Source organism: Boeremia exigua, assembly GCF_020726555.1.
Source record: "Boeremia exigua strain MPI-SDFR-AT-0100 chromosome Unknown C7974scaffold_2, whole genome shotgun sequence".
NCBI classification, from domain to species: domain Eukaryota; kingdom Fungi; phylum Ascomycota; class Dothideomycetes; order Pleosporales; family Didymellaceae; genus Boeremia; species Boeremia exigua.
In genome coordinates this window covers 1,564,968-1,586,801 of record NW_025763519.1, presented here as the reverse complement: position 1 = coordinate 1,586,801, position 21,834 = coordinate 1,564,968, and the positions used below count along the sequence as shown (strand labels likewise).

The following is a 21,834-nucleotide window of genomic DNA, read 5'->3' as shown; positions in this document are numbered from 1 at the left end:
AGACTGTTCTTGAAAACGAGGGTGGCAACGCAATCAGCTTGTAAGTCGTGTCATTAGAGTGTCAAAGCATGCAAAGTAGCTGGTATCTAAGAAGTTCTTCGTGCTAGTCAAAACAAAACGGAGCTGTGTTGTTACAAGGTTGTTGTTGAAAAGTAGTATTGGTCCCACAAAAACTCGTAGTCCTCAATAACACCGCCAGCGATGTCAAGCAGGGGCTTGCTCTTCAGTTTCCGAGTGATCGCGTGTATCCAGGATCTGTATTGGTTAGCTGTTGAGCTCTAGGCCGGGGGCAATAAAACTTACTTCGTGATGTTTTCATAAAATGCACCGCGCATTGTCCACCAGCCGAGCGCCCAAGCACGCTTCTTCAGCTCATCCCTCTCGAGTCCAGTCAGACCCCGTAGACCACCAGCAAGACGTTCCTGGAAGTCTTTCTTCGCAAGTTGTCTGGCGCCATACTCGATGCTCACTCCGATTAGCCATGGTCGCCAGCTCTTCCTGTCGCCGCTGAAGTGCTGCATGGCTAACGCATATGCAACTGGCCGCAGGATGTACAGCGCCTCTGCCAGCTCGCCCTTGCCACTGACACGATGGAGCAGAGCCTTTGGTGGCTTGATATCGTCGGCAGTAAGGACCTTGGACAGGAGGTAGCTTGATATGTCTGATGTATCAGGGAGACTGGGCATTGAGAGGCCCGTCCTAGGCATCGTCCAATTCTCTGCTTCCACCGAGCGCTCGCTTGGTGGGGTATCCATGCCATCGGCAGACGCTGATGAGTCCTCGAGTGAACTGGGATCAATCTCTCTTTGCGGCAATGGTGGAGATAGTAGCGGCCTCGAGTTTGTCAGCCGTAGCAGAAGCAAGCGGCAGACTGCCTTGATGATCTCTAGGAGCACGACCACACGCCATCGCATCTTCTCGCCCTTCCTCTTCGCCGCCATCTCCCACAGCAACTCGGTATATTGGATCATCTGGAGTACCGTAGCGATGCGCTTGTATGTCGGCGACTTCTCAGTCCAGAACTTAGTGTAGCGGTGGTGTGGGGTGAGCACATGTCGACGCGTCCCAGGCATTTGCGCCATTGCCTTTGCGAGAAGAGTGTCATGATATAACGAAAGGCATTGTACGCCGCAGTGTACTGTGAGCTGTTAGTCTTTACTTTGGTATAAAAGGAAAGCGGCAGAATGTACGTGATTCGGAAGCTATCTCTGATTCTCTGTAGCGTCCTACTTCATGTCAGTATGCTTCTCAGCCAGATAGAGAGATGCTGTGCGCACCAGGGATAATGTATGTTAATGATCGCAGCGCCGATTCGATCTGTGTTACAGCGCTGCTGTTCTTAGTGATGAAGTCAGAGTACATGCCCAGCCACTTGGTGGGCTGCGACAGCACCTCGGCAGCATTCTGCGTCGCTTCTTTGATCATCTTCGCAGTCGCACCCGTCCGTGGGTAAGTCAACAGCGAAGTCGGTCCCAGAACATGAGTTGGTGTTGAAGGGGTCGTGCTGGGGCTTGCGCGATGCCGAACGCATGGAGTGAAGTCATCTCGCGCGGCTGCCGAGGTCCCCTACCCCGGATCCACCATCTCCACCGCGTCCAGTCCCAACGTCGCAACCATGTGACAAGACGCTTCAAGACAGGCTCAAAGACATATGATAGATGGTTATAGCGATTGTCAACTAAGAATAGCTGGTTTTTTGTTGTGCCCCTAAACGCTAGCAATGCCTGCGCTGTTTCCAGTCTCCATTCATGGCAAGATGCAAGTCGCCTCTCGCATAGTCAGGTGCATTCCAGTTTAGTTTGTGTTCATTGTTCATGATGCATTTTGAAAAGGGCGGTCGTCTGCTACAAATAGACATATTTTGTGGAAACATGTGACCACGCGTTTTGCTACACGCGAAACCATACTCTTTTCAGCTCACTAACGGCCACGTCCGTAAAATCCTATACTGAATAGAGGATTTCTAAGCAGAATCGTGTGTTTGCGCCTGGTGCCTGCATATCAAGGCCATAAGGGCGGCCCCAGCAACAGATAAGTACAAATATCGAAGGAATTTTCCAATCAAGTTGAAACTTAACCCCAACTTTCCTCGCACCAATCCATCTTTCCACGCTGCAAGATGACTACGAAAACATCAAGTCAAAAAGTTTTGGTCCCAGGTGTACCCATTACTGGAGACCAGCTCTCACTCTTCACGGCCATCAACACCTACGTGCATACCTACATGTCACAGTATGACAACTCTCACGACTACCACCATATCCTACGTGTAATCTCGAACGCGAACCAGATCCTCCAAGATGAAAGCAAGACCAACTCAGCGATCGTGTACGACACCACGGGTCTCTTCCTAGCCGCCCTTCTACACGATGTCGGCGACCACAAGTACGCGAAGCCCGGCGAAGACACCGAGAACCAAGTCCGCAACATTCTCCTTGACCACGGCGCCAGCACAGATCTTGCAGCAAAGGTCCAGATTATCGTAAAGCACGTCGGCTACACCAACGAAGTGCGTGACCCGCAATCAGTCACCGATGTCCTTGCGCAGTACCCTGAGCTCGCGATCGTACAGGACGCAGATCGTCTGGATGCCATTGGCGCTGTTGGTATCGGGCGCTGCTTCTCGTTTGGGGCGGCCAAGTTTCCAGACCAGCCCATGGGACGGGCAATTGATCACTTTGAGGAGAAATTGTACAAGCTAGAAGGCATGATGAAGACGCAGGCAGGAAAGAGCCTGGCAAGGAGAAGAACAGGTTTGCTGAGGGAGTTCGCGAACGAGTGGAGGCAAGAGGAGAAGCTTAGCTATGAGCTGCACTAAGCTACCGGATTACTAATTCACTGGTTTCTGAGGAGCGTTTGGAAGGAAGCTGTGACTACCAGATGGACACATAGATGTTGTCAATGTGCTAGCAACGAGCACATATCACTCACGATCCATCCTTTCATAGGTCCAGCTCTGTGTATCCAAATCACAAATATGAGTCACTTTGGACCCTATCTTTTCGTAGCTAGACTGTGACTAGGATCATCTGACCGCGTTTTGCACCATAGAAAAGTAACGAGGGGGGAGACAATGTGGATGAAATGCAAGATGCACGAATTGGAGCGAACTACATGAACGCCCCTTGATTTTGTTTGTCCTCTAGAGTTGAGTTCTCACTGCTCCCTCTCTGTGCTGGGGTTTGCGTTCGTCGTACTACAGATATCTAGGCGCGTGAAAGAGATTGAACCTTGATTAAAGATCTGTAATAATATAATGAAGAAACCCTGATCGTCATGCTGACTACGCTCTACCGCAGATTGCTACTGCCATTGGATCTTCCCTCTCCAGAGCCGTTGGTCGGGGGCGTTGCAAGCTGCACCGGGCTCGGCTGACCACTTGCTCGTAGTGGCAACTTAGCATCATCCGTAAAAAATCCAACCGAGCTGTCATCCATTGGTGTGACGTCGGTGTCCTCCATGTACATGGGCATATCACCCGCTGGGGGCGGAGGGGGAGGCGGTGGGGCTGGTGGATCATCTGTCCGCGAACGCATGTTGCGAGGGGAATCATCTGCGTCGTCTTCCCTCTTACGCTTCAGCTCTGAAGATGAGTCGTTCGGAGAAGCATCGATGGCAGCTATTGCTTCCTCCATCTCGATTTGCGGAGTATCTGGTGTTGCGCCATCATCGTCTGGTACCGCATCCCCTCGTGCTGCCCTGACCTTCTCACGCTCCTCCTTTTTCTTCACTGCCTTATCCATGAAGTCCTTCACATAGTTCTTCAGCGTCTTCTCGTGCTTGGAACTAATCTTTGCGGCTGGGTCTTTGACGCGACCAGACTTGTAATCTCCTCTGACAAGCTTCTTGGCTACCTCTTTCGACAGTCGCTTGAGGTCATCCTTTTCAAGCTTCTTGCGATAATGTGCAGCCACGGCCATGACATGAGGAGAGAGCTGTCGTAGTCAGTGATCTGAATCAGCGTCGAGAGATCATGAGCTTACAGTCGCCTCGTATATCCTTTCCTGCTTCTCTTGAGGCAAACTACGCCACTTCTCACTCTTCTGTTTCCTATCTTTCGATTCATCGGTGGTGGGCTGTGGGGTTGTGGAGGCTGATGGTACGGTGGGTGTCACATTCGCAGTGATGCTAGAAATGATGTCCTGTAGAAGCTGTGTATCTGTCTTGGCTTTCGGCGGTGGAGGTGGAGGCTGGTTGGCTGGCATAACTGGTCGTTGCCATTGCGTGGTCCCCGAAGAGTTGTAGTAATAGGTAGATCCGTTGTCTGAAGTGGCTTGGAACCAGCCAGGAGGCAGCGGGTTGAAAGGTCGCGGTCGCGCAGCTGGACGAGGGCCCTGGAAGAACCCGCTCGCAGGCCCTCTTGGTGCGTTGATGACACGGGGCCCAGATGGAGCATTCAAATTAGCTGGACCCTTTGGCGCGGAGGTCAGTGATGGTGATTTTGACCTGGATCTCGATCGCTCACGACCTCTTTCGCGACGCTCGAAGTGGTTCTCAGTACGGACGGGTGTGCTCGCATTCGGATCCCGCTTCATACGCGGGATCCGATAAGCAATCTCCAATTTGCTCCACGCTGCGAGTAGCTCAGCAGCAGACCCTTCAACACGCTCATCTCCGCAACTCTTGAGCTTTTCCACTGCCTCTTCGATCTTTGAGTCCTGAATTTTGTTTCGAGTTATGCGTGGCAGTTTATGCAGAATGTCCAAGACCTGCATTACAACATTGAAGTCGTCTATCCAGGTAGTCAAGGTCTTTTTGAGGGTCTCGTAACCGTGCATTCGGATAATCCGGTGGCCGACCTTATCGTTATCACTTTGCTGTATACGGCTCAGAAGCTTAACGGCAATCCACTTCTCTGTGCACTGTCGGAGAGCAGCCATAACCTTAGGCACGCCATCATCCTCGAGTGATCGAGGCTGCAAGTCATTTACGTATTCCTCGTCGTCCTCGCTCACCTTCTTCTTGCGAGCCTTCTTCGTGTGAACCGCTGTGTCCCACCCATCACCGTCATCGATGCCAAGCGCTTCGATGGTGGCATGCGAGAGCTTAGTGGCATTGTCAGACTGAGTCTTGCCACCGATGAAACCCGAACAATTGGGCTCGCCGCAGTAACAAGGTTGAGGATCCGCTCCATACCGGTCGACATTGTAGTTGAATACAAGCTCCTCGCCCGCCTTGATCTTGCGTTCGGCGAAAATGCCCATGCGCAGTTTGTCTCCAACCACCCACTTGTCAACAAAACAGTTGGGGTTGCAAGAGTGGTTGCAGAACCTTCCCAGGTTCCCCTTCTTAGTCGCATCAACGAATTCACCCTTCGTCAAGGACATGAAGTAGAAGTGCTTGATGCCTTCTTGGTCGTACTGTATCATGCGCCGACGGAAATTTCGCTCGTCGATAACCTCGCCAATGTATTCGAAGATAAAGTCTCCTGAAGCAAGGTCCTTGTTGGCTCGCAAGCCGAACCCCTTCTTGTCCGTCTTGATGACTGTAACATCGGCGTATTGTTTGCGCAGAAAACGTTGATTTTGACACTTCCGTCCACAGCTGCAGTCACCCACGCATTCCATCTTGGTAGCGCGATTGATGCAGTCGGAATCTTCGCCGCAGGCATCGTTCCGTTTTGTGACTGCATCTGTTGCACGTCGTCAGCGTAATGCACGGCCATGACGCAGGAATAGCCAAAGGGACACTTACCCCATTCTTCGCCACAATCGCATTCGAGGGCTGGATCGGTGGTGCCGATAGATTTATTCGAGTACGTGCACTCTGGGAGAACGACAAAGGTCTCTTTGGCCGCTGCCGTAGAGTCCGGGAGGTCGAGGTAGAGCGGCGGCGGGCGCGAGATGACTTTTTGAGAAGCGCTGCGCGAGAGCTTGAGGGCTCGGCCTCCTGGCTCCATCTTCAGCACGATGTCCCCTCCAACGACTTCCTCTTTAGTGCTGTCGGCCGGTGACGACGCTCCGGATTCGTGCTTTGGCATGGGCGACTGGGTCATTGATCGAGACGGCTTGAGTCGGGGGGGGATTGCGGAGGGCGTTTGGGGGTCTGCGTCCTCCGCCTTTACTTGTATGCCATCGCTCTCACCCGCGCCCGGGGTCGCGCCCTCCTCTAGCTTCATGTCGCGCAACTCAGGCTCGAGCCGCGACGATTTCTGCTCGCTCTCACTGTCCGACATGACGTGCAACCGTGGCGGCAGAATGCGTGGTGGTCGGGCTTTGGAGTGGGAGAGTGAGGAGTCTGGTCCTGGAAAATCAGACGCTAGTGTTTCTACGACACAGATGCAAAGGAGCAACCATAAGCCCGTTCACTGCATGGCACCCTGCGCGATGGTAAGCAAACACAGGCGCACTGACGCTGGTCTTCTGCGCGTGAAGATTTGCGCGGGGCGTGTCTAGAACGGCGGTGGGTTTGGAGATTGACTGGAGCAAATCTTCACCCTTGTTCGCCTTGGAGGGTATTTCCAAGCGATAATTCCTCCTATATGTCTCTGCACGGGAATCGCATGTCGCGCGCGACAATGGTGGTTTCAGAGAGAGGGCGATTGCGGTATGGGTTCGAAGTTGATGCTGTCGACATGGAGTTACACAATTCGCGGTGATCGATGGAGCTGGAGGCGCGGCAGACTCTCTATTGGGGACGGGCCGCAGTAAAGCGTGTCCAATCGTACTTGGTAGTGAGGCTGCGCTTCTATCGGTGTAGCAGTGCCTTTCGCGCAGGCTGTCCGGCTGTGAGCACGCGACAACAGTGCTCCGTGCAGGTGCTGGTTGAAGGCGCTGTTCGCAGTCACCCTAATCCGGTTAAAGCCGAGGCGCGCTCTTTCCGGCCTACTCGAACTTCAAGATTACCGAGTCTCAAACAGAGCTGCGGCGATTGGCTTTGACTTCGGCTCGCACTTTACCGTTGCCTGTGAATTGTATGAACTATAACTGGCTGTTTTCTGCAAGCTACGCAAAGACCTCGCGAGTGGACAACATGTACATCCATATCACCCGTGTATGCGATCACGTTTGTTCTCAAACGCACGCTTTCCCCACGTCTTGTCACTTCTGACGCCAACACCATGACACCCAGTAAACCAGTCAGGACAGAAGTTCATGTATACCGCCATTTCTACATTTATCCACTGATCACCGGCAGATCAGCCTTACCTGGCTCATAAGCGTTGGGACGCCTATAAGCGCATGTCTTTGGCAGCGGTGCTGTTGTGCGAGCATGCCGGTCCATATCTGGACATGTAGTGTTCCCTTCAACTAGCCGAGACGGTCTCCCGTCAGAAGATTCCCTTACTTACATTCGAATCAACCGCGAGGCAATGAGAAACAGGAGCCTCGCACCCTTTGCCTCTATGTTGGCAAGAGTTTGGGGTACAAAGACTTAACACCTGTTCTTCATTGCTTATACAGATACGTGTTGTGATCCTGTAAAAGCAGATCCCGACTCTCGTGTTGAGGTCAGCTTCAACAACGTACACAGCGCCATACACACACAACTCTCGAGGTTGGGATACCATGCAAACGCTGCCTGATGTACTGTACGTAGCAACAGCCGCGGTAGGTACTTGATTTGTTTTCCAAGTTGTGGAACCAGCCGAATCTTTATAAGGCTCCAGCTACGACGTCTTAGCGTCATGCATGGCATCTCACTTTGCGCATCAATTGTTGGGACTGGAGTAGCACGAAGCTCCGCGATGTCTGTCTCTCAAGCTTTCTAATAAGCACTGCCTGTAGAGGTTGTTGCTGTGAGTAAGGTCGCAATTAGCAATCTGTTACGGAGTCGAGGGCGCCTTGGTATTCACTTTCATCTCGAAGTTGCAAGGCAAAAAGCAAATACGTACCTAGGTACAGACGAACAGGCCCAGTCCTGGAACTTGGTACGCCTCAAACACCTTACCCGTTGCAACCCACGATGAGATCGGACGACAACGCACGCAGCAACGAACGATTTGCTAGCCTCCCGCTTAAGTAGTGCCAAGTCAATACCAACCGCATGTCATTATCTGCACTAGACAAGAGATCCGCCCGCCGTGTGCCGCCATTCACAACGCTTGGACGGCAGCCGTTTCGCCAACGGCATAACGTCTTTAGGCTCCGCGATGACCTCCACCCATCTAAAACAATAGCATGAGAAAGGTTAGTTTGCCAACAGTATTCCGATGGCGACACCAACGCCAGCCGGCAAGCTTGCGCCACAGAACAACATAAGAGCTGAGTAATGATAACCGCCCCGCCCCGAGCAGCCTCGCTGTTGGTCACAATAATGGCGGATGCATGTGAAATACAGTGAGACTTTTTCAAAATCAGCGCTTTGGTTGGTGCTACGTGGCGCGCAAATGCAGGTGCGAGTTTCTGTCACTGGTAGAATATAAGAATGCGCACAATGCCAGCCATTAAGCTACACAGCTGCAACCCTTTTATACTGGGTAGCAGCGCACGCCACTGCCCTTTACAAACCAAAGTGCCGTTGACCGTTTTGGTGGATGGACCAAGAGACAATAGGGCACCGTTCCCGGCGCGGCTAGTGTCAAGGCGCGGAAGAACACGTCTTCATTACCTTCCAGTCGACCATCTCGGAAACGAACATTGCGCTTTTGGCTGCATTGACTGCATCCACCGCTGAGGATGCTGATGCACTACCCAAAGTCCTCAAAGAGGATCAGCGCATTTTGTCGACCTGGTCCACGAAACATGGAAGGCCCGAGCCAGTAAGATCAGTCTGCGGTTTTGTGTCAGGATTGTTCCCTGGTGAGACGTGCAGGGGTCACTAGCGATTGGCTGGCGAGGCGTCGAGGCGTTCTTTATCGACACTGAAGGTTACCCTGGAGGTAGTGAAGTCGAGAGGGGAAAGCCACCCAAAGGTCTATTACGTCGGCGTCGTTATCGAATCTGCACTATAGTCTGTCCACAATCGAGGACATGTGCAGCTGCTGCACGGATCTTAGAAGGCGAGGAATGTTGTGAGAAGGCAGGACCACCCGTTAACTCGCGCTAAGTATGCACGTAACATGTCCCTAAATTTCAAGAGCAACTGACCCTCTCTCCTAAACCCAGCCTCATGCTCTCGTCTCGTTGACAACAAACTTTTGCCTACGCCGGCATGACGAACAGTGCCCACCGTGGGTCCTTCTGATGCTCTTTTCTTCTCACTCGTTTATGTTTCGTTTCAAGACTCTCGTTTGTACTATTCCTTGTCAACCCTGTCGTTCAACCGCGCGCGAGGGTGTTTCGCGCCCGCATTCTGCACTCACTATACGGCCTTGTGATCGTCCCATGCTCCATTCGTCTGCGTGCAGTTAACCAGGATCCGCCGTGACTACTTCTTATCGGCGTCTGCCCTTGGTATCATTTGAGAGGCACAATATGGACCAGCCCGCAACAGAGAGACAATGGACCGAGCATGAGAAGGTACGTTCCGTCGCCGAAAGTGGATCTAGTCCACACGCTTCTTGCGGAACCAAGCTGACCACTCCCATCAGATATACCTACTCGCCGAAATATTAAAGGCTGCTCCGGTATCTTCTCATGTCCTGTACGGCTTCATCCGCGACTATCAGGTACAAGTGCGATGGACCGATATGGCCCTTCCGTCTGGTACGTGCGCATAGCGTTGTCACTGCACTGCTTCTTACGTTGAGGGCAGACGACAGATCGCAGTCTCATCCAGTGCTAATTACCGTCTCTTAACAGGCCGCTCGCTCAATTCATGCCAAAGAGCATACGCTGACATCGCCACTTCTAACTCTGGCGCTGCCTATGGACGTCCTCCACTTCCAAACCCGGGCACGTACCCTGGGTCTGAGCTCGCCAGAAAAAGACCTTTCTCTCAAGAGGTGGCTCCACTCGGTCGCCTTCTACAACCTCGTCCACCACCACACCCGTATGCAGGCGAATACATGCCCGTCGGTAGTCCTGCGTATGCAACCGCAGCCAGCGCTGGTAACGAACCTGCGAACAAAAAGAAGCGGGGGAGACCAACGAAAGCAGAAGCACAGCAAAGAGCACAGGAGGCAGCAGCACGCGGCGAACCCTACCCACCTCCCCGGAGAGGGCGGCAGTCAATCACGGCGCACCCCGAGCCCTCCTCTGGGCTCAGCCCCGAACAACGACCGCAAGCGCACACCCCGCCACAAACGACGGCACACACGCTGCCCACGAATACTACGACTCCTCAACATCAAATACATACCGAGCAAAATTCTGAATCTTCTTCAGGCAAAAAGCGGCGCGCGCGCCCACAGCCGTTAGAGTTAGAGAAACCCCAACGGCAGTCCAGCGAAATGCAGTCCCCTCTCGCCTATGGATCCGCGGATCTCACTCGCAGCCACACGTATTCCTCTTACACGCCTATTTCCGCTCCCTTGCCATCTTCAGCAGACTCTAGAGATAGAGACACGCGTATGGAAGGGATTGAAGAGGCGCAACCGCGAACTACGACACCTCATTCGTTTAAAGACACAGTCGGCATATGAAAGCGTTTCCTTCGTCTCAAAAGCACTCACGGCGGCAATTCTGTTTTGAAAGCATTCGACGACATTCATGCCATTACGATGACCGAATTATGCTACTACATATCTTATGGCGGTCTTCTGCACGGTCCTTGCAAGCTTTTGCACACGATCACGAACTTCAGTTACGCGCATCATTTTCAGTTTCTTTTGCGTCTCTCATGAAGCGTCTATTCTATGGATTTCTTCGCGCATCTGCACTTGTTTTCAGCTTCTTTTGGCCAGCCCGCTCTGACAGATTGGCCTTGCACTTCAACGCGCTTTTTGCAAACGCCGAGATGTCAAAAGCAAATTACCTAATGTCTTATTGTTTACATTTACGAACTTGAGGAATATATCAGTTGGTGTTCGGTGGAGCGGCACAATTACTTGCCATACTCTCTGCGATATGTACTATATATACATGGGCTTCGTCCCGCCATACTGCGCATCAATTCCCTTCACGGCCTCTGTACAAAACATTAAACAGTAGATTATCAATGCTAGAGTTCAATCACATCCTATCGGCACAACTCAGCGCAGTGTTGTCGACATTTCAAGTACGCATCATCCTGTACAAGGTTGCACTTCGGTTCTGCAAGCCAACGCACAGTTCGCGGTGTCCAGTCAAATAGCAAAAGACACTTTCTCACAGCATCGGATTCATGCAGTTTGACAAGTAGGGTAAGAAAAAGGTGGCTGGGAACCCTGCGTTCGGCTGCTTAGACGACGTCAAGATCAGCCCAGGCGACACAGAAAGCAGATCTTGTTTCACCCTACGAGCCTAAGTCACCACCTCAGTGGCACGTTTACCTCTCCGTCGCGGCTTTGAACGCTCTGAGGTGCAGGGGAGTGACTTGCGATCAGAAAATACTGCACATAGGCGCGCGCGCATGATTACGAGCTGCTGTTTTGAGAAGATGTTGTTGTGTCGAGATAACAGACAGGATTGGCTGGAGAACGGCTAGGCCTGCATGCTCTTGCATACGGTCGGCGCTGTTGCGGCTATGCGCTACTGCAAAGCAAAGGAGGTACATGATGCCCGACTTGGTAGAGCTAGCAACTCAACGGGGTGCAGAAAGCAAACTGCTGCAACGCGGCCCGGCGATGTCACCGGCGGCTCCACGGTAAAAAGGGATGCGATTACAGGAGAACCGGACTTGAGCCAAGCAGTGGGAGATGGCGTTGGTATCGGTATATCTCAAACATCTCGAGCTACCCAACCGGTTCGGTCGACCATTCCAATGCTACCGTAGATTCTCTTATAACTCGTGTAACTCTGCTCATGTCCAAGCCGCTATAGCCGAAAGGGCAGTTCCAGCGACCAGGGTATTGGGGCGCTATTGCGGGCCGAGGGAGGTGATACACAATCCTCATGACTTGCCTTTTATCGGATGAGGAACCATAATGACTTATGAGGACGAATCCTCCTCGCGTATCGTCGTATCTCGACACTTCTCGATGGGCCATGGGCCATGTGTTCGCGAGGCTGTGATCTGCACTCGAGAGGGTCGATCGATCTGATGAAGCGACACAGCTTCGCTGTAGGACACAGACAAGTGGAACGACTCAACCCTCGTCGCATTTGTCAGATGTCAGAAGCAACATTTGGCAACCTGTCGGCCAGCGGCAGGCCGTTGTGAGGTTCCTGGTCTCTAATGCGATGGTTCCCATCGAAGCGCAAAAGCCAAAGCGCACTTGGGTTAGCGGCTGTTCCTGGCTAGCGTAAATGATGATGTCGCCTTACATTCATGATCATTTATCCTTTTAGACATTTACACAGCACCATCACCTGGCGCATAACTACCTCTATACGTACGGTGTTCTATGATTGCATGCGATTGCAGTTCCGTGGCTTTATAGTGCCGCTCGCGCGACGACTCGGTGTCGGACGCAACCATGGCAGTAACCCCCAAGCGCAAGCGCGGCGCTGTGTCGTACAAGGAGCCAAGCAGCGATGAGGACCTGTCTGAGAGCCCGGGGTATGAGCAATCATACAGAAGGAAGCGAGTAGCACCCTCTCGACGATCTGCGAGGCACCAAGCCAACGATGACGGCTCGAATCGGCAGACGACACACGAACCGTCTCCTGCGCCCGAATCCTCGAGGAAGAAACGTGTCGAGCCACGAACTAGGCGACATCGTAAGGTGTCTTACAAAGATATAAGCTCAGACGAGGAAGACGATCCTGATGCAGACTTCGAAGTTCATGAAGAGCATGTCAGGATCACACAACGCAAGGCCAAGGCAGCAACAGAGCCGTCACCCGCGATCGCAGGTGAGTGGTAGGACCGGGGAGAAGTCCCGTTCGAAGCAAAAGATGGTTTTGGGACGAAGACGGAAGCCCAACCAGGCAACAGACGCTGTACCTGAGGCTACCTCGATTCCTTCTGACGGCAACATGCCAGCGTGGCAGTCCTTGCCATACCATGTTCTCCTCCAGATTTTCGTGTATGCATCACATCCGTTACATGATGAGAACATGAAGTCTACGGCGTCAATCTCGTGGCTGGTCCAGTTGGCGCGCATGTGCACGACGTTCACAAAACCAGCCTTGACGGCTCTATATCGCAACCCACCCATCTTTGCCATGAAACAAACTCGTAGAGATCTCGTCCATCACCTTATACAACCACCCAGCGGGGCGCATGAAGATTTCCAAGTGATGCCAAAACGGTTGACCTTGGACGCAACTCAGATGTCTACATTGACAGACCCAACGCACAGCACTGCTGATCTGGTAGCACTCGTCAAATCTTTGACTACCCTACGCGAGATTGACATCTTTGACCCCATCGACAGGCCGCCTTTTCGCGACAGGCTACGCCGAGTTCGCCGGTGGGTGCTACCTGATGAACTTTTTGCGGCGCTGCGCGAAACTCAGTTGCGACTCCGGAGCTGGAGATGGAGCAGTGCATTCTGCCCGCGTGGCCCTTTGTGGATGAAGAGCATACATGCGGATGCGGCCTTTCAGAGCCTGCGTGAGCTTGCACTAGTCAAGTACCATCCTGAGCCTTCCCGCGAAGAGGAAAACGAGGATGACGGTAATATGGAACCTACCATGGAAGAACTCATTGGATCTGCATTGGCTGTTCTCCCCAACCTGAGGTCGCTGAGCTTCGAGACGTGCGGTATCGTCAGAGGCCGTCTACTACCACTTCTACCAACAAATCTTGTTAGCTTGAGTATCATCAATTGCGGAGAACTACTCTCTGATGCCTTCTCAAGCTATTTGATATCCCATGGTGCCCATCTGGAGGAGCTTATACTGCATCACAATCAGGCGCTTGATTTATCATTCCTCGTCGACTTGAAACAGTCGTGCCCGAAGCTAGAGATTTTACGCATGGATACGACGTATTATAGCTCACTTGTCATGTCGTCTGACAACGAGCCTCTATATGAGTCCCTGCTCGGCGAGCATGAGGTCCCCACTTGGCCGTCGACATTGCGTATTCTGGACATGCAATATTTGCGCAAATGGGATTCGACAGCAGCTAGCAACTTCTTCAAATCCTTGATAGACGCAGCGGAAGAGCTACCAAATCTGCAGGATCTGACTATCATTGCCATGGTCGATACTGATTGGCGACAACGCGCGGAGTTCAGGATGAAATGGAGCGCTACCTTCCAGGCTGTGTTTGCCAGAAAATGGGAGCCTCCTAGCCCTCACCTGGCGTCTCTCAAAGCCTTCAGGCTATGGAAAGAGAAGCAGGCCAACTCTACCAAACAAGCGCAACAAGTCGAGCAGGAGGAAAAAATCGACTCTTTCATCGAAGGCGTTTCAGAGGTGTCAGCAAATGCTCAGGCCGCCGGAGAAAGCGAGAGCGATGTGCCGCTTTTGTCAAGACGCAAGAAGCAGGTCGAGCAATGGGGCTCGACACGCCTTCGTTCACGAGCCAAGGCCAACGCGGGCTACGACGAGGAGTCGGAAGAATCAGAGTCTGAACAGGAGGATGACGACGAAGCACAGCCATCGTTCGTGCAAGGCCGCTGCCACACGATCGTCTTCCGCATCGATAATTTCCGGCCACGAGAAGAGATATTCGCTGAAGCCGACTTTCTCGACGCGGAGCCTAGTGACGATGACGAATGGAACGGTAATGACGAAGCAGGCGAAGAAGGCGGGTATGCTTGGTAGGCGGATATGCTTGGCAGCGATGCAATGGCGATGGGCATTGGCATGTTTCACGGATCAAGTTATCGGGACATTTGGGACACAGGGCATCGGGCTGGCGTTGGATGATTTTTGGATGAAGTACCCTGACATTTGCATGACCATTGGGTCTGGGTTAGGCACTGGCGTCGGGCAGCTATGGTCCCCAAAGTGCAGGCAGCATAGAAGGCTGAGTATATTACAATTCACGGACCATTGTCATAGGCCGGACGTTCGACTGTGACGGGTGTTTGGCCAGAAGCGTGGCTTTGCAGGCCTTTGCTGTTCCAACGAAGCTGAAGCTTCGGGGCGGAGCCAAACCGCTGACGCAGGCCGGACAGGGATGTTCGCATGGGGGTTTGAAGGCATCACGCTCCAGGACCGCTAGCAGACTGGCCCGCCGCTTCTGCTCCATCTGTTCCATATTAGGCGCCGTGTCTATGCCTTGAGTAGCTCCTCCCTCCCCGACTTCCTTCCTCGCGCACCGCACTCAAGCAGTCTCCCTCTCGCCGCCTCCTACCTACCCCGCGCCGCCCACAGCCCAACATGGCTGCGCCCACGCCTCCGCACCCACCCGTCTCCCCCGACTCAGGGCCAACCGACCCCAACCTGCCCAAGCTGCCTGCTGGCTGGATCGCCCAATGGGACAACTCGTATGTGCAAGCCAGATCGACGCGCCGCGCTGTAGCTCGCTCGCCACAGCGCGCGTGGCTGCCCCGCAATCGCCTGCTAACACATATGCAGGAGCCGCAAGTACTACTACGTCCAGATCAGCACCGGCGTCTCGCAATGGGACCTGCCCACGACTGAAGCGCCCATCGGTGGCAGCCACCAGGGCACGCCTGCGCAGAACACAAACCCCTACAACAGGCCCGCCGGCTCAGAGGGGCCCGGCGACGTCGGCGATGGGAGCCGAGGCATCGGCGGCGATGGACAGACCGGCGACCGCTCGCTGGGTGGCTTCGCCATGAACGCGCTCATGGGCAACAAGAAGCAGGGCCAGGGCAGCGGCGGGTCGAACAACCTTGTCGGCCAGCTTGCGGGCTCGTTCCTCGGCGGCGGAAAGCAGAACCATGGCAGCTCTGGCCAGAGCAGCGGTGGCTCTGGTAACCTTGTTGGCCAGCTGGCCGGGTCGCTGCTTGGTGGAGGGAAGAACAGCAGCTCTGGGAGCCACGGCAACCAACAGTCGAGTGGTGGACTCGGCGCGCTGGGCGGTCTGCTCGGTGGTGGCAGCAGTAGCAGCAACAACAACAACCACGGCAGCACTAACCAGAGCCATGGCAACCAGTCATCGAGCGGTGGCGGCCTGGGAGGAATGCTTGGTGGCTTGATGGGTGGTGGATCGGTGAGTGCTTGGAGCCTCTCACTGTCAGTGGAGCTTTACTGAACGCGCACAGCATAACAAACCTTCCAACAACGACTTCGGCTACAGCCACGGCTCAGGTGCCTCCTCTGGCGGAACATACACTGGCAGCGCACCGCCAACATCGTACCAGCCCGGTGGCCAGCACGGTAGCGGCCACCAAGGCCAGCAAAATTACGGCTCGCCCTCGCCCGCACAGCAACATGGCGGCTATGGCGGCCAGCAGCAGCACGGCGGTCCCCCCGGTCAGTATGGAGGAGGACAACAGCACGGCCAACAAGGCCAAGGCCAAGGCCAATATGGATCCCAAGCAGGATACGGCGGTCAGCCCCAGCAGCACGGACAGCAAGGTCCAGGTGGCTACGGCGCACAAGGTCAGCATTGTGATTCCTATCATCTGCTCAAGACACAAGCTAACTGACACAGCTGGGTACGGAGGTCCCGCACCCCAGGGTGGTGCTCAGGGTTACTACGGCGGCCCTCAGAACTACGACAACCATCAGCACAACCAGTACGGAGGTGCACCGCAATACGGAGCCCCTCCAAACCAGGGCGGCGGTTACGGTGGCCAGCAAGGCGGTAGCCACGGCGGTCAGCACGGCGGTGGCTACGGCGGTGGCCCACAGCAGCCCGGGTGGTAGCACCATAACCCGGACACGCTGCTGAAGAACGCTGGGGCGGACAGGAGATGGTACAGAATGAGCAGAGTTGGAGAAATAAGTTAGCTTATGTGGAGGCACGGAGAATTGAAAGAGGCTCAGCTGGAGCAATAGGATCAGTCGATCGATGCGTTTGACAAAAAGACTGACGCTGTGGGAGGAAAAGGGAAGCCAGTCCCAAGAGCAGACCTTTCTTTCACCGGTACGGGAATGTTCAACGAGCTGATAGACGGTCAACATGCATTGCAAGGCTGGGGGGGGTATTTCCATTGACTGCGCGTATTCCATTGCCATCTATCTACGTCGAGACTCCGCTTTAGTTGAGTGTGTGACGAAGATGATATATAGTCCGCATCAGCACCGCTGGCTAGCAACCTTCATCACAGCATGACTAGAATCCATGATGCTCTACGCAGCTGAGGATCTCGCCCCGCATGTATTGCTGTAGTGAAGGCCTCCTGGCTATACAGCAGATGCGCACCAGGAATAAATGGGCGAGCACCTGAACATCAGCGCCCTCATGTCGCTGCGAAGCGCTATACAAAGTGTTCATGCGAGACCACCCGTGGGAGAGGCTAGCAGCAGCACAATGAAGATCACCGTTGATGTTGCTTTCGTCGTTTACTGTCATCTCTTGCCGTGATGGGCTTAGAGTCTGTGCTTCGTCGGATGTGGGGCACGACGACCGGTGGTCGTGAAGACGATGGTCGCGGTCGTGTGGCGTATGGTTGCAGGTGTGGTTACCGCAGTTCTGGGGGGTGATGCTGGCAGCTTGTGCCTCTGTGCACCCATGTGGAGCGACGAAATGGCTTCTAACCTGGGTGTGCGAGCGATGCCTGCGCTCTCCATATCCTGGCCTCACTTCGTCGTGCCGTCGTAGATTTTGTCTTCCGAGAAGACGGATCGGCCGAGTCTCCACAGTCCCGACCTGACTCCCCGTGATCCGTATCGAAATCACATCTTCCCTTCCGCCTCTGCGATTTCAGTAAGCCGCCCCGCGCTCCCCGAATAGCTCCTCGCCACTGCCCCGTATGAGCCCCAAGCTCCCTCCCTCAGCAACAACTCTCCAGGCCACGCTGACTCTCCCGCCTTCCTGGACGCCAGGTACGCTCGCCGCATCACACCCGCCAATCCAGCCACTCAGTCCTGCGCGAAAGGCCCTTGCGTCCTGCCGCGGGATGCGCACGAACGCGCTCCGGCCCTGCGTGTGGAGGATATCGATGGGGACCGCGGAGCCCGTGACGCCGAGGTACGCCGTAAGCGGGTGGAGAAGAAGAGCCGAGACGGTGAGAGTGTCGATGTCGCGCGGGTCCGGGGAGGCTGCGGAGGCCGAGGGTGGCTGGGCGGCGGTGCCTGGCGTGACGAGGGCGAGGTGGAAGTAGGACCATGTGGGTTTGCGGAAGGTGGTTTGGTGGAGGATGTGTGTTTCTTTCTCTTTGCGCTTGCGCTTTTTTGCATTCTGAGAGGTGGAGGGGTCTTTCGTGTTTGCTGTGGGGGCATCGGCCATTGGTGTGTCTACGCCCTGTATGTGTGCGTGTGTAGTGTCCGCAGCGTCTTTTGCGGTGAGCGACGCTGTAGCAGAAGCTGTGAGTGCCTTTGACCGTGAGACGGGCCCCATTGTTCTCCGAAAGTACTTGCGCCGGGACTCGCTGTGTGCGCGAACTCCGATAGATGTAGGATGAACGTGACTTAGAGCTGGAGCTCTGACATGAACTTTTGAGCGGAGTTTACTAGCGCCATGTGTTATTACCGGGAATCTCAATAGCATCCAACTATAATCAATGCCGCACATCGATCTCACGCTCTGATGTTTAGCTATTACAGACCACTTCTCGCATAGAGGAATTTGCGGAAAAGAATCAAACTTCAATCCAATTCCAAGTGCCCGATCAAACCAAATAGTTCATTTTATCCTGGAAGGTAACCAGCTCTAGCTTCATCTCACTACCGATATACATTGAATTTGCTGTAAAGAGTCGCTATCACAGGATGTGTGTGCAACATCTTCCAAGTGTCGTGGTTTTCCATCCCATGATCAGCCAGAGGTACCCAAGTTTTGCTACAAACCATCCTACCACAAAACAAGAAGAACAACATGTATACTTCGTACTATGGGGTATACGTCGGTATCAACACAAGAACAGTACTGCAGAAGCTTTACATGAAAAAGACTCTGCATATCTACAGTCTCTGCTTACGCTCGTCGAAAACCTCTATTGCCCGTAGCTTCGCCATTGCCACTAGGAAAAGGTTGTTGGATTCCTTCAAACAATTTTTCCCAGTCGCAAGACCACAGGATCCGCAGTGGGCCTTTCGGCAAATTCTGGTTCAATGTCTTGACGACCCATGTTATTTGACCAGTGTGCTCGAAGAGTGTAGGTAGGATGGCGAGGAGTTCTCTGTTGACAGGATCTCGGAAGGCAGCAATCATCTGGTCGAAATCTGGACGAATTCCATTCATAGTCGTTTGAAGTTCTTGCACCTGATCGGTAACACTCTTGATCTCGCTGGTGACAAGCTTGCCTAATCGATCGCTAGTGGCTTCAATGTCTTTCCTTGCTACGGCATACTCTCCGGGGATTTTGTCGACTGCCGTAGTCAAGTTCTTGAGTGATGCCTCGATGAGTCCCTCAGCACGGAGCCGTTCATCATGCTCCCAACTCGCCTCGTTCATAAGTTTGGTGCGCGCATCGTGTTCCGTCTTGAGCTTAGTGTTAAGTTCAGCCCGTAGTTCATCGACTGACTGTGTCAAAGACGTGCGCACTCCAGTCACTAACTCCTTGACTGCATTCAACTCTGCTGATGTTCCGGAATTCGGTGGAGATCGGACAAGGGCCGTGATCTGCGGGCCCATTTGCGCAAGTGCACCAAGTGTCTGTACAGCATTTGGGACTCGGGTGGTGATGTCTGTGAAGCCCCGCAATTGTGCGACCTCATGCTGTACGGCTGCGAATTGCTGGAGCAAGTTTGCTGGAGGATGATGTTGCATGAACCAATGGACCATCTTCTGATGGAGATCTTCAGTAGATATATTGTCGTATTGGCTCTGCAGGGTTCGCACAGCAGCTTTCACGGTGTCGATTGCTTGAGTTCCGGTTACGATATCCTGCTTTTTCGCCACTTGTTCTCTTAACTCCACAATTGCTGCCGCACTGTGCTGCTTCACCTCTGCTTTGATAGAGTCCTGCAGGTCCTGCATGACACTAAGCTGCTCATGCACGGATGCTTTGAATGGATCAAAAACCTCATCGAAAATGGTGCGGGAATCCTCCGAGATGGATGCAATGTCGTTTCCGAGACGGTGCAAATTCTTGTCCATTTCCTCAATAACATCCTGATGTTCCCTAACGACGTCGCTGAGCCCACCATCTCCTCCAATACGGTCTTCGACTGAGCGTAGTCTCTTTTGCACATCTTCCATTTCGCTTGAGCTGGGAGCTATGTGATTGTCGTTGATCCGACTACTGCCAACGTTCTGATATGAATTTGCAGCGAGGTTTTGAGCCGTCTCCAGCTGCGTGACCCGATTGCTGATCTTCGCCTGCTCCGTTATGGAGTTCTCAATCCGAGGTCCAAGGTTTTCCGCATTCTTTGTTTGAGACTTAAGGCTCTGAAGGTCTTCCCTGAATGCTTTTCTTTCATCTGATAGCCCTATGCACTCATCTTGGAGTGTCTGCTGTTGTTTGGCCCACATTTCTTGCTCAATGCGTAGCTCATTGACCTGTTTAGCGAGTGTGCTATGTTCGTTAAAAAGATTGGCTTGCTCTCTCTCTCTCTCGCCTTGAATTGGACACTGAGCTTATTGTGCTCCCTCTGTAAAGCCTCTTGGGATTTGGACTGTCCGCTAACTGAGATTGATGATTCGCTCTGGAGTTGACGGAGTTGCTCGCCCACATCCTTGCGATCTTGCGCAACAGTAGTTTGTAAGTTGTTAAAGTCATCCTTTGTGGCTTGTACGTCCACCTGTAGTTGGACAAAGTCACTTGTTTTGACTGCTGACTTTGCATTTTCGAGCGCACTGAGTCGGTTCGCAAAATCTGTCAACATGCTACTTGTTGCCGCTGCTTGTTGCTGTTGCTGGACTAAAGTTTCGACGCGAATACTTAATTGCTTGAGGTCAGACATGAGCTTTGTGCTTGTTATTTCTGCAGCAATTAGCTTCGCATTTAGTGCCTTGACTTCTGTGGTCGAGCTGTTTGTCTTTTCTGGCTTGCTCGCAGCACGTAACGCCTTCTGCGACCGCAAAGCCTTCAAAGTGTCCATCGGTGAACTCTTTCTGGGAATCGGCTTCTGTGCCAATGGCAGCATATAAGGTACAGTAGGAGCGACTTGCACTGGTGTTGTAGACCCACTGTGACTCTCTGTTGATGGCGTGACGACCATGGGGCTATGGTCTGTATCACGTCTCCGAGGATTTGCGGCACTCTGAGATCTATCATGGTCATGAAATGCATCGCCAACGCTTCTTTGTCTGTACTGCTTAGCATGTCGTTCGCTTGCTGACATAAAACCAGGTCTCGTCCCGACACACCAGCAGCATACTTCTTCATGGAATGTGGAGGACTGGGAAGAGCCCCGGGACGTGGTGTATTGGCTTACTACATCATTCTGTCAGTTACGAAGCCCGACCCTAATTAAGAAGAAGTCTGACCCTGTCTGCTGCGGAAAATTGCTCGGATTGACGCCTCCGTTGGATCGGAGGACTTTTACCTCGAGACCGCGGTGGGGCAGGCCTCTTCCGCCCGCCTGTAGATTCAGACATTTCGTACTTGTGCTCTATGTCGTCAGATCATTAGCAATTTAGTCTTGAGGAAAACAAGTGACACGATGCAGTAGCCTAGCGCATGTGCAAACAAGCACTTGGCAGCGACAGCCAACATTTGCAATGGCTTGTGGGAGTTGGCACGGTTTGGCAGGCCTATCGTCTGACAGGCTGTAGAAATCACACTGTATTTCGGCTACAATCGACTTACCTCGTGACTGTCGGCGATACGCAAGGGTCAAAGCGCTTGGAGCCGTTGATACGAAATACAAGTCGAATGTGCATGTCGTGCAAGCGCTAGGTAGCGATAAAGCCCCCGGGGCTGACGTCGCAGTGGTTACAGTCTGCGCTGAGGTTGAAGTGCGGAGAAGTGCAGGGATACTGGTGAGGCAGAGAGTAAACCCTATATGTAGG

At 53.3% G+C, this 21,834-nt stretch overlaps 8 protein-coding genes across 8 annotated transcripts; 4 read left to right on the top strand and 4 right to left on the bottom strand.

Moving 5' to 3' along the window:
* Positions 1-33: 33 nt before the first annotated feature.
* C7974DRAFT_385660 (peroxisomal membrane protein pex16) lies at positions 34-1,570 on the bottom strand. Its single transcript, XM_046140976.1, has 4 exons — positions 1,278-1,570; positions 1,191-1,226; positions 304-1,138; positions 34-255 (listed from the first exon to the last, which is right to left on the bottom strand). Exons 1-4 carry the CDS (start codon positions 1,423-1,425, stop codon positions 132-134), a joined length of 1,143 nt encoding a protein of 380 aa, XP_046001551.1. The 5' UTR covers positions 1,426-1,570; the 3' UTR covers positions 34-131.
* Positions 1,571-1,904: 334 nt separating this feature from the next.
* C7974DRAFT_104449 (uncharacterized protein) lies at positions 1,905-3,115 on the top strand. Its single transcript, XM_046134902.1, has one exon. It carries the CDS (start codon positions 2,120-2,122, stop codon positions 2,816-2,818), a length of 699 nt encoding a protein of 232 aa, XP_046001550.1. The 5' UTR covers positions 1,905-2,119; the 3' UTR covers positions 2,819-3,115.
* A 175-nt stretch (positions 3,116-3,290) lies between these two features.
* On the bottom strand, positions 3,291-6,175 carry C7974DRAFT_301521 (uncharacterized protein; the record flags this gene model as incomplete). Its single annotated transcript, XM_046137856.1, has 3 exons — positions 3,291-3,935; positions 3,984-5,632; positions 5,695-6,175. 3 exons carry the CDS (start codon positions 6,173-6,175, stop codon positions 3,291-3,293), a joined length of 2,775 nt encoding a protein of 924 aa, XP_046001549.1.
* A 3,181-nt stretch (positions 6,176-9,356) lies between these two features.
* On the top strand, positions 9,357-10,465 carry C7974DRAFT_301266 (uncharacterized protein; the record flags this gene model as incomplete). The annotated part of the gene is made up of 3 exons (XM_046137842.1): positions 9,357-9,401; positions 9,473-9,587; positions 9,684-10,465. 3 exons carry the CDS (start codon positions 9,357-9,359, stop codon positions 10,463-10,465), a joined length of 942 nt encoding a protein of 313 aa, XP_046001548.1.
* Positions 10,466-12,244: 1,779 nt separating this feature from the next.
* Positions 12,245-14,958, top strand: C7974DRAFT_385651 (uncharacterized protein). Its single transcript, XM_046140975.1, has 2 exons — positions 12,245-12,700; positions 12,738-14,958. Exons 1-2 carry the CDS (start codon positions 12,380-12,382, stop codon positions 14,619-14,621), a joined length of 2,205 nt encoding a protein of 734 aa, XP_046001547.1. The 5' UTR covers positions 12,245-12,379; the 3' UTR covers positions 14,622-14,958.
* C7974DRAFT_104387 (uncharacterized protein) lies at positions 14,903-16,845 on the top strand. Its single transcript, XM_046134901.1, has 4 exons — positions 14,903-15,289; positions 15,381-15,981; positions 16,034-16,373; positions 16,426-16,845. The coding sequence occupies exons 1-4, from the start codon at positions 15,183-15,185 to the stop codon at positions 16,638-16,640; spliced, it is 1,263 nt and encodes a 420-aa protein (XP_046001546.1). The 5' UTR covers positions 14,903-15,182; the 3' UTR covers positions 16,641-16,845.
* Positions 16,846-17,465: 620 nt separating this feature from the next.
* Positions 17,466-18,357, bottom strand: C7974DRAFT_104383 (uncharacterized protein). The gene has a single exon (XM_046134900.1). It carries the CDS (start codon positions 18,274-18,276, stop codon positions 17,641-17,643), a length of 636 nt encoding a protein of 211 aa, XP_046001545.1. The 5' UTR covers positions 18,277-18,357; the 3' UTR covers positions 17,466-17,640.
* A 187-nt stretch (positions 18,358-18,544) lies between these two features.
* C7974DRAFT_385648 (uncharacterized protein) lies at positions 18,545-21,834 on the bottom strand. Its single transcript, XM_046140974.1, has 4 exons — positions 21,632-21,834; positions 21,310-21,434; positions 20,451-21,134; positions 18,545-20,421 (listed from the first exon to the last, which is right to left on the bottom strand). Exons 2-4 carry the CDS (start codon positions 21,418-21,420, stop codon positions 18,853-18,855), a joined length of 2,364 nt encoding a protein of 787 aa, XP_046001544.1. The 5' UTR covers positions 21,421-21,434; positions 21,632-21,834; the 3' UTR covers positions 18,545-18,852.

Excerpts from the sequence above, each read along its gene's own strand:
- C7974DRAFT_104383 (XM_046134900.1), bottom strand. The coding sequence starts at position 18,276 with ATGGGGCCCGTCTCACGGTCAAAGGCACTCACAGCTTCTGCTACAGCG.
- C7974DRAFT_104387 (XM_046134901.1), top strand. The coding sequence starts at position 15,183 with ATGGCTGCGCCCACGCCTCCGCACCCACCCGTCTCCCCCGACTCAGGG. Across the intron at positions 15,290-15,380 it reads ATCGCCCAATGGGACAACTC|GAGCCGCAAGTACTACTACG; the intron begins GTATGTGCAAGC and ends ACACATATGCAG. Across the intron at positions 16,374-16,425 it reads AGGTGGCTACGGCGCACAAG|CTGGGTACGGAGGTCCCGCA; the intron begins GTCAGCATTGTG and ends TAACTGACACAG.
- C7974DRAFT_385660 (XM_046140976.1), bottom strand. The coding sequence starts at position 1,425 with ATGATCAAAGAAGCGACGCAGAATGCTGCCGAGGTGCTGTCGCAGCCC. Across the intron at positions 1,139-1,190 it reads AGAGATAGCTTCCGAATCAC|TACACTGCGGCGTACAATGC; the intron begins GTACATTCTGCC and ends AACAGCTCACAG. Across the intron at positions 256-303 it reads TTTTATGAAAACATCACGAA|ATCCTGGATACACGCGATCA; the intron begins GTAAGTTTTATT and ends TAACCAATACAG.
- C7974DRAFT_385648 (XM_046140974.1), bottom strand. The coding sequence starts at position 21,420 with ATGTCTGAATCTACAGGCGGGCGGAAGAGGCCTGCCCCACCGCGGTCT. Across the intron at positions 21,135-21,309 it reads AATTTTCCGCAGCAGACAGG|TACAGACAAAGAAGCGTTGG; the intron begins GTCAGACTTCTT and ends CATGCTAAGCAG. Across the intron at positions 20,422-20,450 it reads GGGAGCACAATAAGCTCAGT|CAAGCCAATCTTTTTAACGA; the intron begins GTCCAATTCAAG and ends AGAGAGAGAGAG.
- C7974DRAFT_104449 (XM_046134902.1), top strand. The coding sequence starts at position 2,120 with ATGACTACGAAAACATCAAGTCAAAAAGTTTTGGTCCCAGGTGTACCC.
- C7974DRAFT_385651 (XM_046140975.1), top strand. The coding sequence starts at position 12,380 with ATGGCAGTAACCCCCAAGCGCAAGCGCGGCGCTGTGTCGTACAAGGAG. Across the intron at positions 12,701-12,737 it reads TCGAAGTTCATGAAGAGCAT|AGCCGTCACCCGCGATCGCA; the intron begins GTCAGGATCACA and ends AGGCAGCAACAG.